The 13,052-nt window shown below is 37.8% G+C and overlaps 3 protein-coding genes across 3 annotated transcripts; all 3 read right to left on the bottom strand.

Annotated features, from left to right (window-relative positions):
- Positions 1-4,396: 4,396 nt before the first annotated feature.
- On the bottom strand, positions 4,397-4,702 carry LOC114295622 (auxin-responsive protein SAUR21-like). Its single transcript, XM_028239897.2, has one exon. The coding sequence runs from the start codon at positions 4,700-4,702 to the stop codon at positions 4,397-4,399; it is 306 nt and encodes a 101-aa protein (XP_028095698.2).
- A 5,428-nt stretch (positions 4,703-10,130) lies between these two features.
- LOC114264379 (auxin-responsive protein SAUR21-like) lies at positions 10,131-10,412 on the bottom strand. The gene has a single exon (XM_082871564.1). It carries the CDS (start codon positions 10,410-10,412, stop codon positions 10,131-10,133), a length of 282 nt encoding a protein of 93 aa, XP_082727690.1.
- A 1,729-nt stretch (positions 10,413-12,141) lies between these two features.
- On the bottom strand, positions 12,142-12,447 carry LOC114264377 (auxin-induced protein 15A-like). The gene has a single exon (XM_028204974.2). The coding sequence runs from the start codon at positions 12,445-12,447 to the stop codon at positions 12,142-12,144; it is 306 nt and encodes a 101-aa protein (XP_028060775.2).
- Between the last annotated feature and the right edge of the window lie 605 nt (positions 12,448-13,052).

The following is a 13,052-nucleotide window of genomic DNA, read 5'->3' as shown; positions in this document are numbered from 1 at the left end:
ACATTGTTGCCGTAGATGCTGGAAAGGAAATGTTGTGGTTAAAACGGTTTTTTCAAGAATTGGGTTTACAACAAGAAGAGTACAAGATACATTGTGATAGTCAGAGTGCAATTGATTTGAGCAAGAATTTCATGTACCATTCACGTATAAAGCACATTGATGTCTGGTATCATTGGATACGAGAAGTGATGGAAAAGAAGCTGATGAAGCTGGTGAAGATTTACATGGACAAGAATCCTTCTGACATGATGACCAAGGTTGTCACCAGAGACAAACTGGAAGTTTGCAAGAATCTGACCGGGATGAACTTCAATTAAGAAGTCAGTTGGGCGTGGAGGGGGAGAATTGTTAGCTCCAGCCCATCACATGGAGGTGTTTATGAGGGTTGGCTCTCCAAGTCCAGAAGTAGGAGGGAGATGGCAGGTGAAGCCAACCTAATAACTCCCTTCACTTGACTTTTGTCACGACCCCATTCCGCCCCTAGTAGAATGGTGCCGTGATGGCCAGTAATCCGAGATTATCGAAGGCTAACTTTCAAAAATTCACACACAATCTGAGTATTACATATGGGGCTAACAAGTGCGGAAGCAATAATTTATAATATAAGTGGTCCATAAGAGCAGTGCGTAGATCAAATGAAATGGCATACATCCTTGCATAGCTTTACAACTTGAATATAAGCAAAATAAATTACATTTTACATCTTGACTAAAAGGCTTCTCAAGCCGACATATACAAATTACATGAAATACAACTAAGAAGCATCATCTTCAAGATTGCCGACATCCTCACTGCCGACATAACATACATGCAAAACACACATCTTGGCGTAGCCGACTTCTTGCTTGCTACCTACATATATACATAGGGAGGGTGAGCTTGGATACTCAGTGAATGGTATAAATAATAAAGGTTTAAATGAATGATTCCTGAGGTCCTTGTCAAAACAATACATATATCATAGCTTGTTCAAAACATGGGATGAATCAAGTTCATCAATCAAATCTTGGCCTTTCAAATCTTCTTGGGATGTTTAATAACATCTACATAATACATGAGGTGATGACATTCCTAACAAAACAAACCCACCCGTTAATAGACCGTCGGTGGCAAAACAAGACAAAACAAGGGAATAATCGACCCGGAATCGATTAGACAAATCCACCCGTATCCCAGACCGTCGGTGGGGCCATCCGTATCCCAGACCGTCGATCGCAGAGATCTCTCAAGCTAGAGTGCAGTTGCATTATAGTTCCCTGGCACTAAGGACTTTCAAAACAAGATGTGCAGTTGCATTATAGTCCCCTGGCACTAAGGACTTTCAAAACAAGATGTGCAGTTGCATTATAGTCCCCTGGCACATTATAGTCCCCTGGCACTAAGGACTTTCAAAACAAGATGTGTAGTTGCATTATAGTCCCCTGACACTAAGGACTTTCCAAGAATGTCACCCAAAACAAAACTTACTTGATACGTAAAAGTAGGGGTAATCATTCATGCTTAACAAATACTTTCAAAACAAAGCAAAGCAAATCTTTTATCAAAACATATAACATAGCTTTATTAAAAATACCACTCACATAGTTCTTGGGACGTCGGGATCAAGGCAAAGGTCCAAGTCCTACAAACACATGGCAAAGTCTACTGAATGTACTTCTCAAAACAAGTCTTACATACATGCAAATGATCTCAGGAAAACATGCTGGAAGTCGAAACACTGTTTTACATGTTAGGAAGACATGTTGGGTACCAACCAGGTCTTTGCCGAGGTCCCACACCTCCTGGCCGAGGTGTGGTTACCTAGGCTTCGGCGTGCGGCTGCATGCCGAGGTGCGCACAAGACAAACTAAAGGTGTAAGTGATCATGCAAGGTAGGCCAAGGTGAGATACGATGCTTGGCCTAAGTGTGAGGTCTAGGTAAGAGTGATCTCGGCGACTACACTTAGGGAAGTGAGGTCTGGAGATCTGGGTTTCCACCCATGAAGAACATGAGCATGAAGAACATGAAGAACATGAATGCTAAAATCATAACTTCTTTATTACAAAAATCTGGGATTTCATGTTATGAGTTCGAAAACATGGACCTCGGTACCCATACTTGAAGATCATATGAAAACAAACACGAAAACATGCATCTTGATACAAACTTTCGGATCAAATCGTGACTTTTCTTGAAGAACACATGAATACTATTTTCTCTTTCTAAAACCGAACTTCAAAGCAATGCATGGCTTACAAATCATATTCAATCATGCAATGCAATAACATGAACATAAAGAACAACATGGGTAGATCAAGAATCTAACCTTAGAACACGGATCTAACGGTTCGATCTCTAGGGATCAAGCTTGGAAATCCACTCTCCCTCAAGAACTCCTCTTCCTCTCCTAGAGCTTCTCTCTCCTCTTCAAAAACAAGGATATAACAAATGATAGGTTTCTCCCTTTGTCGGCTGACTTAACACTCAGCTCGGACACGTGGCAACGGCGGGTTGGTTCTCCTCAAAAAGGTGATAGATTAACAAGACGTGTGTAAGACAAAGTGTATCTAACAAGCTACCTGGTAAGGCACTCCGGCAAGTGATAACATCGGCTAAGGACAAAGCTTCGGCAACTAAGGTGACAATGACCTCGGCTAGGAAGGACAACACTTGACTAAGCTGTGCCACACCTTGGCCTAGATGTGCCGCACCTCGGTCTAGGTCATACCACTCCAGGACAAGATCACCTAGGTGCAAAGGTAACATCTTGGCCTAGATAATACACATCTCGGCCTTGGTGATGAACACCTCGGCCTGGATAATGACATCTCGGCCAATATGTCAGGGCGAAGGTGGAGGTCAAACAAAGTGGTTCCAAGATAATTCTAGACTGAAGATGACCTCGGGCTTGGAATGATCTAGGCGTAACATGACCTAGGCTTAACATGACCTAGGCTTGAGATAGCAAGGAAGGAACAAAGCATGCAAGCAACACTTAAGCAAAGCAAGACAAGATTCATGAATGCAAACTTAACAAGACAAAGTTATGTAAATGAACATGAACATGACTATGACATGAATGTGGGTTGTTACAACTTTGTTCCCTCTTTTTTATGTATAAATAGAGGCTGCGAGGAAGAGAAGAAAACACAGAGTGTATGTATCCCTGAGTGAGAGTGCTATAGAGAGAGTGAGGTGTGATTCTATAGAAAAATCTCTCCCCGTGGACGTAGGCAATTGCCGAACCACGTAAATATTATGTGTCTCCTTTCTGTGTGTGTTTGATTTCTGGTGTGCCTTAATCCTAACAAATTCTTGGCTTTTATATCTTCTTTCTCTTTCTTTGGCCCATGATCACATGACTCCTTCAAACTTGCTACTGTAACTACCTCCTTAATTCCAAGCCTTTAAACCTCACCAAACCTTCAACTTTTCTTGTCGAACCAACTCTTCACCATGCTGCCACATGCCCCTCATCACTCTAAGAACCTCATCGACAGAGAATAAGGCCCTAGTTACAAGCATCATCTCCTACAAACCAACCCACTAAGCCACAAACTGGTTGGTAACTGCTCCAAGATTATTTCTACCACTTCATGCACAGGATCACCTTCTTCATGCCACCTGTCACTCTAATCAATGGAAGACTTTCACTCTGACATTGCCACGTGTCAGTCATCACTCAATTGGTCCACTTGTCGATAGGAAATTTACGAAAATAGGTGAAAACAACCCTAGAAAAAATATGGAAGATAACATAGAATTGTTTAACGGCTTTCTCTCTTCATATTGAGAGAACTTTGCATTAATCTGTATGTATAGATATTCTGGTACAATGAAGATGGACTTTTCTATACAGCTAGGGAATCCCAAAATTGGAGCAAACAATCCCAAAATTAAACATAACAGAAGCAAGATTTAAGCTACAAGAAAGGAAAGAAATCTCCAGAATTGAATTGCAAATTTGGGTGAGATCTTCCAGTCAAACTGCTGATTGCGTTGATAGTCTCTAATATGATCCTTTACATATTCAGAATCTTGATTTTTGTTGTTCAAAAAGGTGCAGTTTTGCACATCAGGAATCTCTGGACATCAGAGTGGCAAGCATCTCCTCACATAATTCACCATTAGTCATTTGATACCAAATCAGGTATACTCTTTGTTGCTGATAGAATTAAACTGAGAAAATGAGCATGCAAACATCACAAAATCTATAGAAACAAAAATATCAATGAAATGAAGCTTTTGCATTTAAATGTGAGAGAATTCCATTAATGTCTTCGTAACATTCCGATGACATTTTCTCTTGTCCTCAATGGATGAAAGGAAAAGAAAGAAAATTTGTACATAGAAATCATAATTACTGCTTTACAAATTGTGTTTGCTAACATATCTTAGCACTTGTTCTATCATGAATCATGATCTACCCAATCGAGAAGTGAGATTGATGAAGACGTCTTCTCTGCAGGGAATGGTGAGACCACCCATTGGATGATCAAATCCAAATTCTTCCTCAGCTTGACTTAACAAGTCTTGGAATGAAGGTTGGTTTAAGTATGATATCGGAATTACAAATCTCTTCTTTTCGCTCTCTCCAACATAAACTGCAAAATGACCCTTGGGAACATCAACTGCTGCTGAGGCTGCATGGTTTGCTTTCGGTGATAAAGACCGTCGAAGGACTTGTTTAGCATGAATTATATGAGGCATACGAATAGCCATTGTTTTGAATTGGGTATATCTTCCTCAACAAGAAGAAAAATGAATGGAGGACTTGCACAACAAGTGAAAGCTTTGCTGGTGAAAAATGTGAAGCTTGTGTGTTTGCTTTAGACTTGCTGATATGCTTATATATAGATCATAGTTATGTGGGAAATCCTATTGACATCTGGAATAAGTGGTGAAGAACAGTAGAGTGGGGTCTACTGGGAGACACTAGAACATGAAGGAGCACATGGGTTTGCCTTCGTACTCATCCATATATGTATTTAGAGCGAAAGATCAACTCCATCTGTATGTATGTTAGTTGGAAAACATCAAACCCTACCACTACGGGTAACATAGCCTAGCTGGTAAATTAAATGATTTTGATTGTTTCTATGTTGTTGTTTCTGTTGTAATTTTTATATGGCCAATCATATAAGGAACAAAAACAACACAGGACCACCTGAAGATATGAGTTATCAGCTCCACTATCTGCTGTCAACAGTAGCAAGCAGAACATATGAGTTATCAGTTCTTATGACAATGTTTCTTAAAGAATAGATAGAAATGGTGATAATCAGAGTTTGGGCCTAAACTGAGGATGCTGGATTGAATGGAAGCACGGAATCAACCTAACATGTGAAATTGTTTTATGCTGGTATCATCTAGACCCCAATTTGGCTCTGACAAATAAAGTTTCTTGTGTTACAATTTGGATACTCGTATGAGACTACTATCATGAAAGCTGCAGAAGCACCTTCATGGACTTGTCTCCCTACAACCCGAGCAAATCTTTGAAATTCCTATTCCCTCCTTCGTTGCTGAAATCGCTCAAGATGCAGACACAGTAGTACTTTTTCACATCAGAAATCATACCCAATTCACAACAGAATGGGAAGCGCATATACCATGGTTTACTGACAATCAAACTCAAAAAAAATTCCATAGTTTAAGATTACACATTTTCCTAAATTAATCAGCCTTATTCCTATTCCATGGCCTAACCTCTGCATAATACAAATTCATTTTGGGGACAAGGGTATTTCATTGAATATCTCTGAGGCATCACTTGTTAGAAAAAAATTATAATTCCATTTCTTTGTGTTCCAAGAAAATGTTATATATGCAGGCACAGGGTTCCTGAAGTTCAGATTTCACCTTTTACCCAATATATAGCTCACTAATTTTTTATTTTGGGTAATATATGTAAAAAAATATTAGCGTCATAGAACAACATCATATGACTGACTAGATTAGAGCTTCTATGCTACCTATCATCCTTCCAAATCCTGGTCCAAGTTATGATCTTTGCCTCTTCTTGCTTGATTGTGTCAAGGGACATTGTAACATGCAGCTAAGTTAACTAATCTTGAGCTTGGTTTTGACTTAACACCACCAACTTCTTACCTATATTTCTTAACCAGCATTGTCATGTGAGCCAACAACTGTTTCAGTTCTTGTTAGTTTAACTTGCAGACAGGTTTTCTATGGTTGTTGCAATGCATTCAAGAGATCTGATCCACATTTTTTGTTGAACCAAGTAGTCTTTGATGTAACTTGTCAGTTGCTACATGCCATAAATGAGCTGACACTCCTCAAATACAAGAAGTTCAACAGGTGGGCCTTTGTAGTTTGGCAAAACCATGTGACCCCTTCATGTGCGAATGTCTATCAGTAGACCCCAATATTCTAATGTCCCTTCACCACTCATTCCAGATTTCATAAGATTTCCCACCCACTTTTGATCCGTATATATATACTCATATACCAGTGAGCCTATACAACCAACACAAGCTTCACATTCTTCACTGTCAAAGCTTTCATTTGTTCTTCAATTCCTTTATATCCATTGAAAGCAATGGCTATTCGCATGCCTCTCATAATTCATGCTAAACTAGTCCTTCGACAGCCTTTATCATTGAAAGCAAACGAAGCAGCTTCATCATCAGCTGTAGATGTTCCCAAGGGCCATTTTGCTGTATATGTTGGAGAGAGAGAAAAGAAGTGATTTGTAATTCCAATATCATACTTGAACAACCCTTCATTCCAAGACTTGTTAAGCCAAGCGGAGGAAGAATTTGGATTTGATCATCCAATGGGTGATCTCACCATTCCCTGCAAAGAAGACATCTTCATTGATCTCACTTCTCAATTGGGTCGATCATGATTCATAATACAGAGAACAGGCTAGCATGTTGTAGCTAGCTAACACAATTTTGTAACAAAGCATTAATCACCATTTCTATGCACAAATTTTCTTTCTTTTCCATTTCTTGTTAACACAAACAATTCAGCCATTGAAAAGGAAGAGAGAAATGCCATCAGAATATTATAAATACATTTCACCAGAACATTAATGGAGTTCTCTTACACTAAAAGTAAAAAGCTTCAGTGCATTATAATTTCTGTTTGTATGGATTCTGTAGTGTTGAATTTGGTAAATACAAGCATTCCACTGATTTGGAATATCATGTAGGTCACAGTTGTTTTAGCAATTAAAGAACTGTATCAATAGTCATTGCCTAACCCATGATGACTCATAGAGATTCGATGAAATTCTTTTGTTGGACACACTCTCGCAGTACGCTTGTGTAGAGAAGCTAGGCAATGGATGAGGGATTGATATTGAATTTGCAAAATGCATATGTTAAACTATGGAATTTTGACCAAAAGATTATATATAGGTTGTATGAAGCACCGACACTTCAAAACAAGTGCCGTATCCATCTCGGGCACACAGACACTTTGGGGACATGTATGGGACACACCACATGGTGTGTCCCTTATTTAATTAATTTATTTTCAGGGGACACACGGGAGACACTTTGGGGACACACTAGAGACATGCCAAGTTGTCTTTTCTCCCATTTTATTCAATATTTTTGATAAATGTTGAATGTTTATTATTTTTTTTCTTAAATTTAAATACTTAATAGATCATCCATAAAAAAGTTATTACCTGTGAGTGTTAATTTAAAAGTTTTTTTTTTTTTTTTAAATTTTAAATACAGAATTAGAGTTAGTTTTTTGTTAATATTGATTGTTTGTAGAAAGAACATTAATCTAGATAGCAAATAAAAATATATGACAACATATTTTATTGCCGTGTCCGTGCCGTGTCCGTGTCTATGTCTGTGTCCATGTCCGAGTCTCCATTTTTTTGAAATCACTGTGTTACATGTCTGCATCCGTGTCCGTGCTTTTTGGTATTTGTTGGAGAATTAAGACTAACAATTCCACTGGAAGGCAATCAAAGTAGAGAACCAATCACTATAGAGAAGCATATACACTTTTTTTTTTTTTTTTCTTTTGGGTGAATAAGTCATAAATTAAAACAAGAAAAGTTACAGGATTCCAAGGGGCATACCCCAGGACCTACCACAACTAAATAGGGCTAAAGCCTAACAGACATGATTTCTCCCAAAATGACAATTTTACCCTCTTCCCTCCAATCATACTCTTCTCTAAAATGCAAATGTTCAATCATCATATCAATTTATTGTGAAAGCTGAAGAACTTCTTGTGGATTTTGATGCTGTCATTAGGGAAGCCTCTCTAGGAGGTTAATATCAGCTTTCACAATAAATTGATATGATGATTGAACATTTGCATTTTACAGAAGAGTATGGTTGGAGGGAAGAGGGTAAAATTGTCATGTTGGGAGAAATCATGTCTGTTATGACCCCTATTCAAGCTGTAATCAACAAATAAGCAACTCTCCTGTGGATTGGTGACCTGTGAAATGATTCATTGGTCCTAAAAGTATACTTTTTTAGGACCAGTGAACCCAAATGATATCAAGCCTTTTTCTAAAAAAAAAAAAAAAAAAAAAAAAAAAAAATTGAAGATAAAAATGTACCAAGACCACCCATTGGATGATCAAATCCATATTCATCCTCAGCTTGCCTTAGCAAAGCTTGAAGTGAAGGCTGGTTCAAGTATGAAACTGGAATACAAAATGTCATATTTTCACCGTGAAAATCCCTTGGGGACATTCACATCTGTTGAAGCTTTTGGTTAGCTATCAAAAAGGCCGTCAAAGATTTTTTTTTAGCATGAACAATACAAGGCATTCGAATACCCATTGGCCATGTTTGTTTGGGCGGACTGAATTAGCATTCCCATGACTAATAGTCTTAGGACTACGAATCCGTTGGATTATGTATCCTATCTTAACTAATAGTCAAGTTTAAAATAATTAGTCCGTACTTCAATTGTTTAACCAAACATTAGATTAATAATTTTATTGGACTATTAGTCCAATCCCAAGCTCATGTCCACCTAAACAAACATGGCCATTGTTCTAAATGATATATATATATATATATATAACTCAGTTGAAGAACTAATAAAGATAAAAAAAGGTTTGAGAATTGGGTACGTGAAGACTTTTAGTCAGTCACAGACAGACTTAAATGTTTACATATAGAATCACAGATCCAATCTAATGGGTATGTGGAAATTAGTCCTTTGAAATGTGGAATGATTGGTAAAGAAGCATTTGGATGGTGCATAGTTGGGGACATTAGAACATGAAGGATCACATGATTTTGTCATTCGACTCTTCGTTAAGAATTTAGAGTGACAGAGACTAATAAATTGTAACAAGTATTTTGTAGAAAACATTGTGTCCTACAACTTCAGGGTCACAACCTACAGAGAACCCCTTTGAAATTTATCTAAATCTTCTCTTCTCTTCTCTTCTCTTCTCTCTCTCTCTCTCTCTCTCTCTCTCTCTCTCTCATAAAGCATGCCAAAAATATTTGTATTAAGCATCAGAATAGAACAGTGGTAGTTGAGAACATTGAACTGTGAGAACCCAAAGATTTGTTGACACAAAAAAAATTCATTTTCTAAGCAGTGGAATGCGCCCCATTACAAACAAGTACACTCCCAAGAACCCCAAATCGCCAAAGCTCAGGTGCATTTCGTGATTCTATCTCCCCGAGACGGCAAGTCCGTCTTGAGCACGAAAACTAGTGAATCCAGAGTTATGTTAGCTGGAGACAAAGAATGACCTTGACTTATAGCATGATCACCTATTGGTAGTGTAGTGGTCATTGCAACCCACCTCAATTGAATTTTTCAAAAGGGGTATTGTTGAAGGAATGTGGTATATGTTGAAAATGGAGGAACAATCTCGATCACAATTATAGTTCACAAAAAATATATATGTATGTATATACATTGATCACAGTTACGTGGTAGAAGCATATAAGTTTTTGTTTTTTGTATTGTTTTTCTTTGTTTTTTTCATTTAACTGAAGAAGCTTAACAAGTCCATGTGTTACAAACATGTTTACATTTATTTCACAAGAAACACTCTTTCTTACTATTCTAATTCAAAATGGTGTGAATCCAAAAAAAAAAAGTCCGGGTCAATGATGTTAGAGTCTATGTCTGCTGTGGGCTAGCATTTTGTCATCTTTGCACTCCTTGCTTATGTTCAATTCAACCTGCAAGTGATGTCAATGAATGTCTCTTCTTTACATGGGATTGTAAGACCACCCATTGGATGATCATACCCAAATTCTTCTTCAGCCCATCTCAGCAAACTCTGGAATGAAGGATGCTTCAAATATGATATCGGAACAACATACCGCTTCTTCTTGGTTTCTCCAACATAAACGGCAAGGTGGCCTTTGGGTACATCTCGTGCCATTGGAGCAGAAAGAACACTTCTGATAACTTGTTTCGCTTGAGGAACCCCTGGCAATCGGATACACATGATTTCTGGGTTGAGTTTTTTTTTTTTTTTTTAAATTGGAAGAGTGATCTTAGCAAGTAATTGATCTCTAAGACTTGTGTAGAGCAAGATTGTGGGAATAGAATATATATAGAGCAACTTCTATATGGCTAGCATTCTCAAATGGAGTGTGTGGTGAAGAGACTATTGCATAGTGGTCCCTTGAAGGCCATATGACAAGGGGTACCACATGGATATGCCTCCCTACAAAAATATTATGTGATGGTTTTTGACTCTGCAGCAAATTTGGCCTGCTTAGAATCATTTGTCTAGTGTCATGTCGATGATCGAAACATATATCCAATTGACCAAATGGATTATGGATTGGATCAAATACATAACGTTCGTTACGCAAGCCATATGTGGCTGTCTTACAAATTCTGTTGAGAAATTGTGGTCAAGTAAACATGAATGCAACTGGTGTTGACTGTGTTATGGCAACACCAGATATGGGATTCCACAGTTGAGATGACCATGTGACAGTGTTCCTTGACATATGTGATAAGAACTGGTGATGAAGTTAGCTTGGCCTGAATTGGGGAAGGGAGGGTAGGTTGAGTAGAAACACCACACCAAACCTGATATATGCTGTTGTCTATGATATTGTTCTCTTAATCCCAATTGTGCCAGGACATCAAAACCAGTAAGGCTTAAATTGGATAAAGGTCAATTCAAATATTTTAAATGATTGGCAATAACCTATGAAGCAAGGATATGGGTACGGATGTTGGTACATGTACACAATAAGTATGCCAGAAAGGTAAAACTTCTAAAAAATAGGATAGAGGTACAATGTTAATTTTTTATTTTTATTTGTGAAAATTAGAGGAAGGATAAAAAGTTAAAAAGTGTAGGAGCCTTAAGTCTGAGTGCAAAGGTATCATTTAGTGGCAGCATAGTGGCTTGGTAGGTGGAAATTTGAATGTAGCAAGTGCTCCCTAAAGACATATTTAACATTTTTGATTGGTTACTCAGATTTAAAGGGAAAATGTCTTCAAGGGTTTAAGTTTTAACATTGAGAGACACACTAATGCCATGTTTGGATATTGGATTTGTGGAGAGAAACGAAAAAGGAATGGAAAAGTGAAAAAAATTAGCTTTAGTTCATTCACTTTTCCCCTCCATTTTTTTGTTGCCCTTCACAAATTCAAGAACTGAACACAACCTAAAAAGCCTTTATGATCCTTTACATTTTAAGGACCTTGATTTTCATTATTCAAAAAGACCTTGCAAATTATCATGTCTTTATAATACAAGCAAATGTTGAGGATCTTGATTTGGCTGTAAGCCTCCACATGAACCAAGTTCTGAGGCCAACAAAACACCGCCAAAAATGCAGGGGTTTCTATTAAGGAGGACTCTTTCATATATTAGAAATGCAGATATCCTCAAAAAGACAGTTTTACACAGCATAATTCACCATTAGATACTAAATTGTATATACTTTGTGTTGCTGATAGAATTAAACTGAGAAAATGGAAATTCAAACATTAAAGAATCTATAGAAACAAAAACATCAATGCAATGAAGCTTTTGCCTTTAAATGTGAAAGAATTCCATTAATGTCAATTCATAATATTCTAATGACATTTCTCTTCCTCAATGGATGAAAGGAAAGGAAAGAATATTTGTACATAGAAACTATAATTACTGCTTTACAAAATTGTTTTGTCTAGCTACAATATGGTAGCCAGTTTTTCTGTATCATGAGTCATGATTGACCCAATTGAGAAGTGAGAACAATGAAGATGTCTTCTCCGCAGGGAATGGTGAGACCGCCCATTGGATGATCAAATCCAAATTCTTCCTCAGCTTGATTTAACAAGTCTAGGAATGAAGGCTGGCTCAAGTATGATATCGGAATTACAAATCGCTTCTTTTCACTCTCTCCAACATAAACTGCAAAATGACCCTTGGGAACATCTACTGCTGATGAAGCTGCTTGGTTTGCTTTCAATGATAAAGACCGTCGAAGGACTTGTTTAGCATGAATTTTATGAGGCGTACGAATAGCCATTGCTTTGAATTGGGGATATTTATTCCTCAACAAGAAGAAAAAGGAATGAAGGACTAGCACAATTGCCAGTGAAGAATATGAAGATTGCGTTGTCTTTGGACTTGCTGATGTGCTTATATATAGATCAAAGTTATGTGGAAAGCCCTATTGGGATCTGCAATGGATGGTGAAGGGACACTAGAATGGGATCTACTGATGGACACTAGCACATGAAGGATCACATGGTTTTGCCTTTGTACTCAGCAATATCATGAATTTGGAATAGAATATATATATAGAGTAAATTCTATATGGCTAGCATTGTCAAATGGAGTGTGTGGTGAAAAGACTAGTGCAGCCTGGTCCCTTGAAGGCCGTATGACATTAGGTACCACATGGATATGCCTTACAACAAACACACCATTTGATGTTTGTGGCTCTGAAGCAAATTAGGCCTGCTTAAAATTGTCTGATCTAAGTGTCCAGTTGATTATCAGAACACATATCCGACTAACCAAATGGATCAAATACTAAATAGTAGGGACTTATTTACAAAATACATCTAAATTATTCGTTACGCAAGCCATATGTGGCTGTCTAGATTTTGTTGAGAAATTGTGGTCAAG

This window comes from Camellia sinensis, chromosome 5 (genome assembly GCF_055761805.1).
Source record: "Camellia sinensis isolate YWXY chromosome 5, ASM5576180v1, whole genome shotgun sequence".
Taxonomy (NCBI): domain Eukaryota; kingdom Viridiplantae; phylum Streptophyta; class Magnoliopsida; order Ericales; family Theaceae; genus Camellia; species Camellia sinensis.
Note: the sequence above shows the minus strand (reverse complement) of the source record. Positions and strands in the feature narration are given on the sequence as shown.

Excerpts from the sequence above, each read along its gene's own strand:
- LOC114295622 (XM_028239897.2), bottom strand. The coding sequence starts at position 4,702 with ATGGCTATTCGTATGCCTCATATAATTCATGCTAAACAAGTCCTTCGA.
- LOC114264379 (XM_082871564.1), bottom strand. The coding sequence starts at position 10,412 with ATGTGTATCCGATTGCCAGGGGTTCCTCAAGCGAAACAAGTTATCAGA.
- LOC114264377 (XM_028204974.2), bottom strand. The coding sequence starts at position 12,447 with ATGGCTATTCGTACGCCTCATAAAATTCATGCTAAACAAGTCCTTCGA.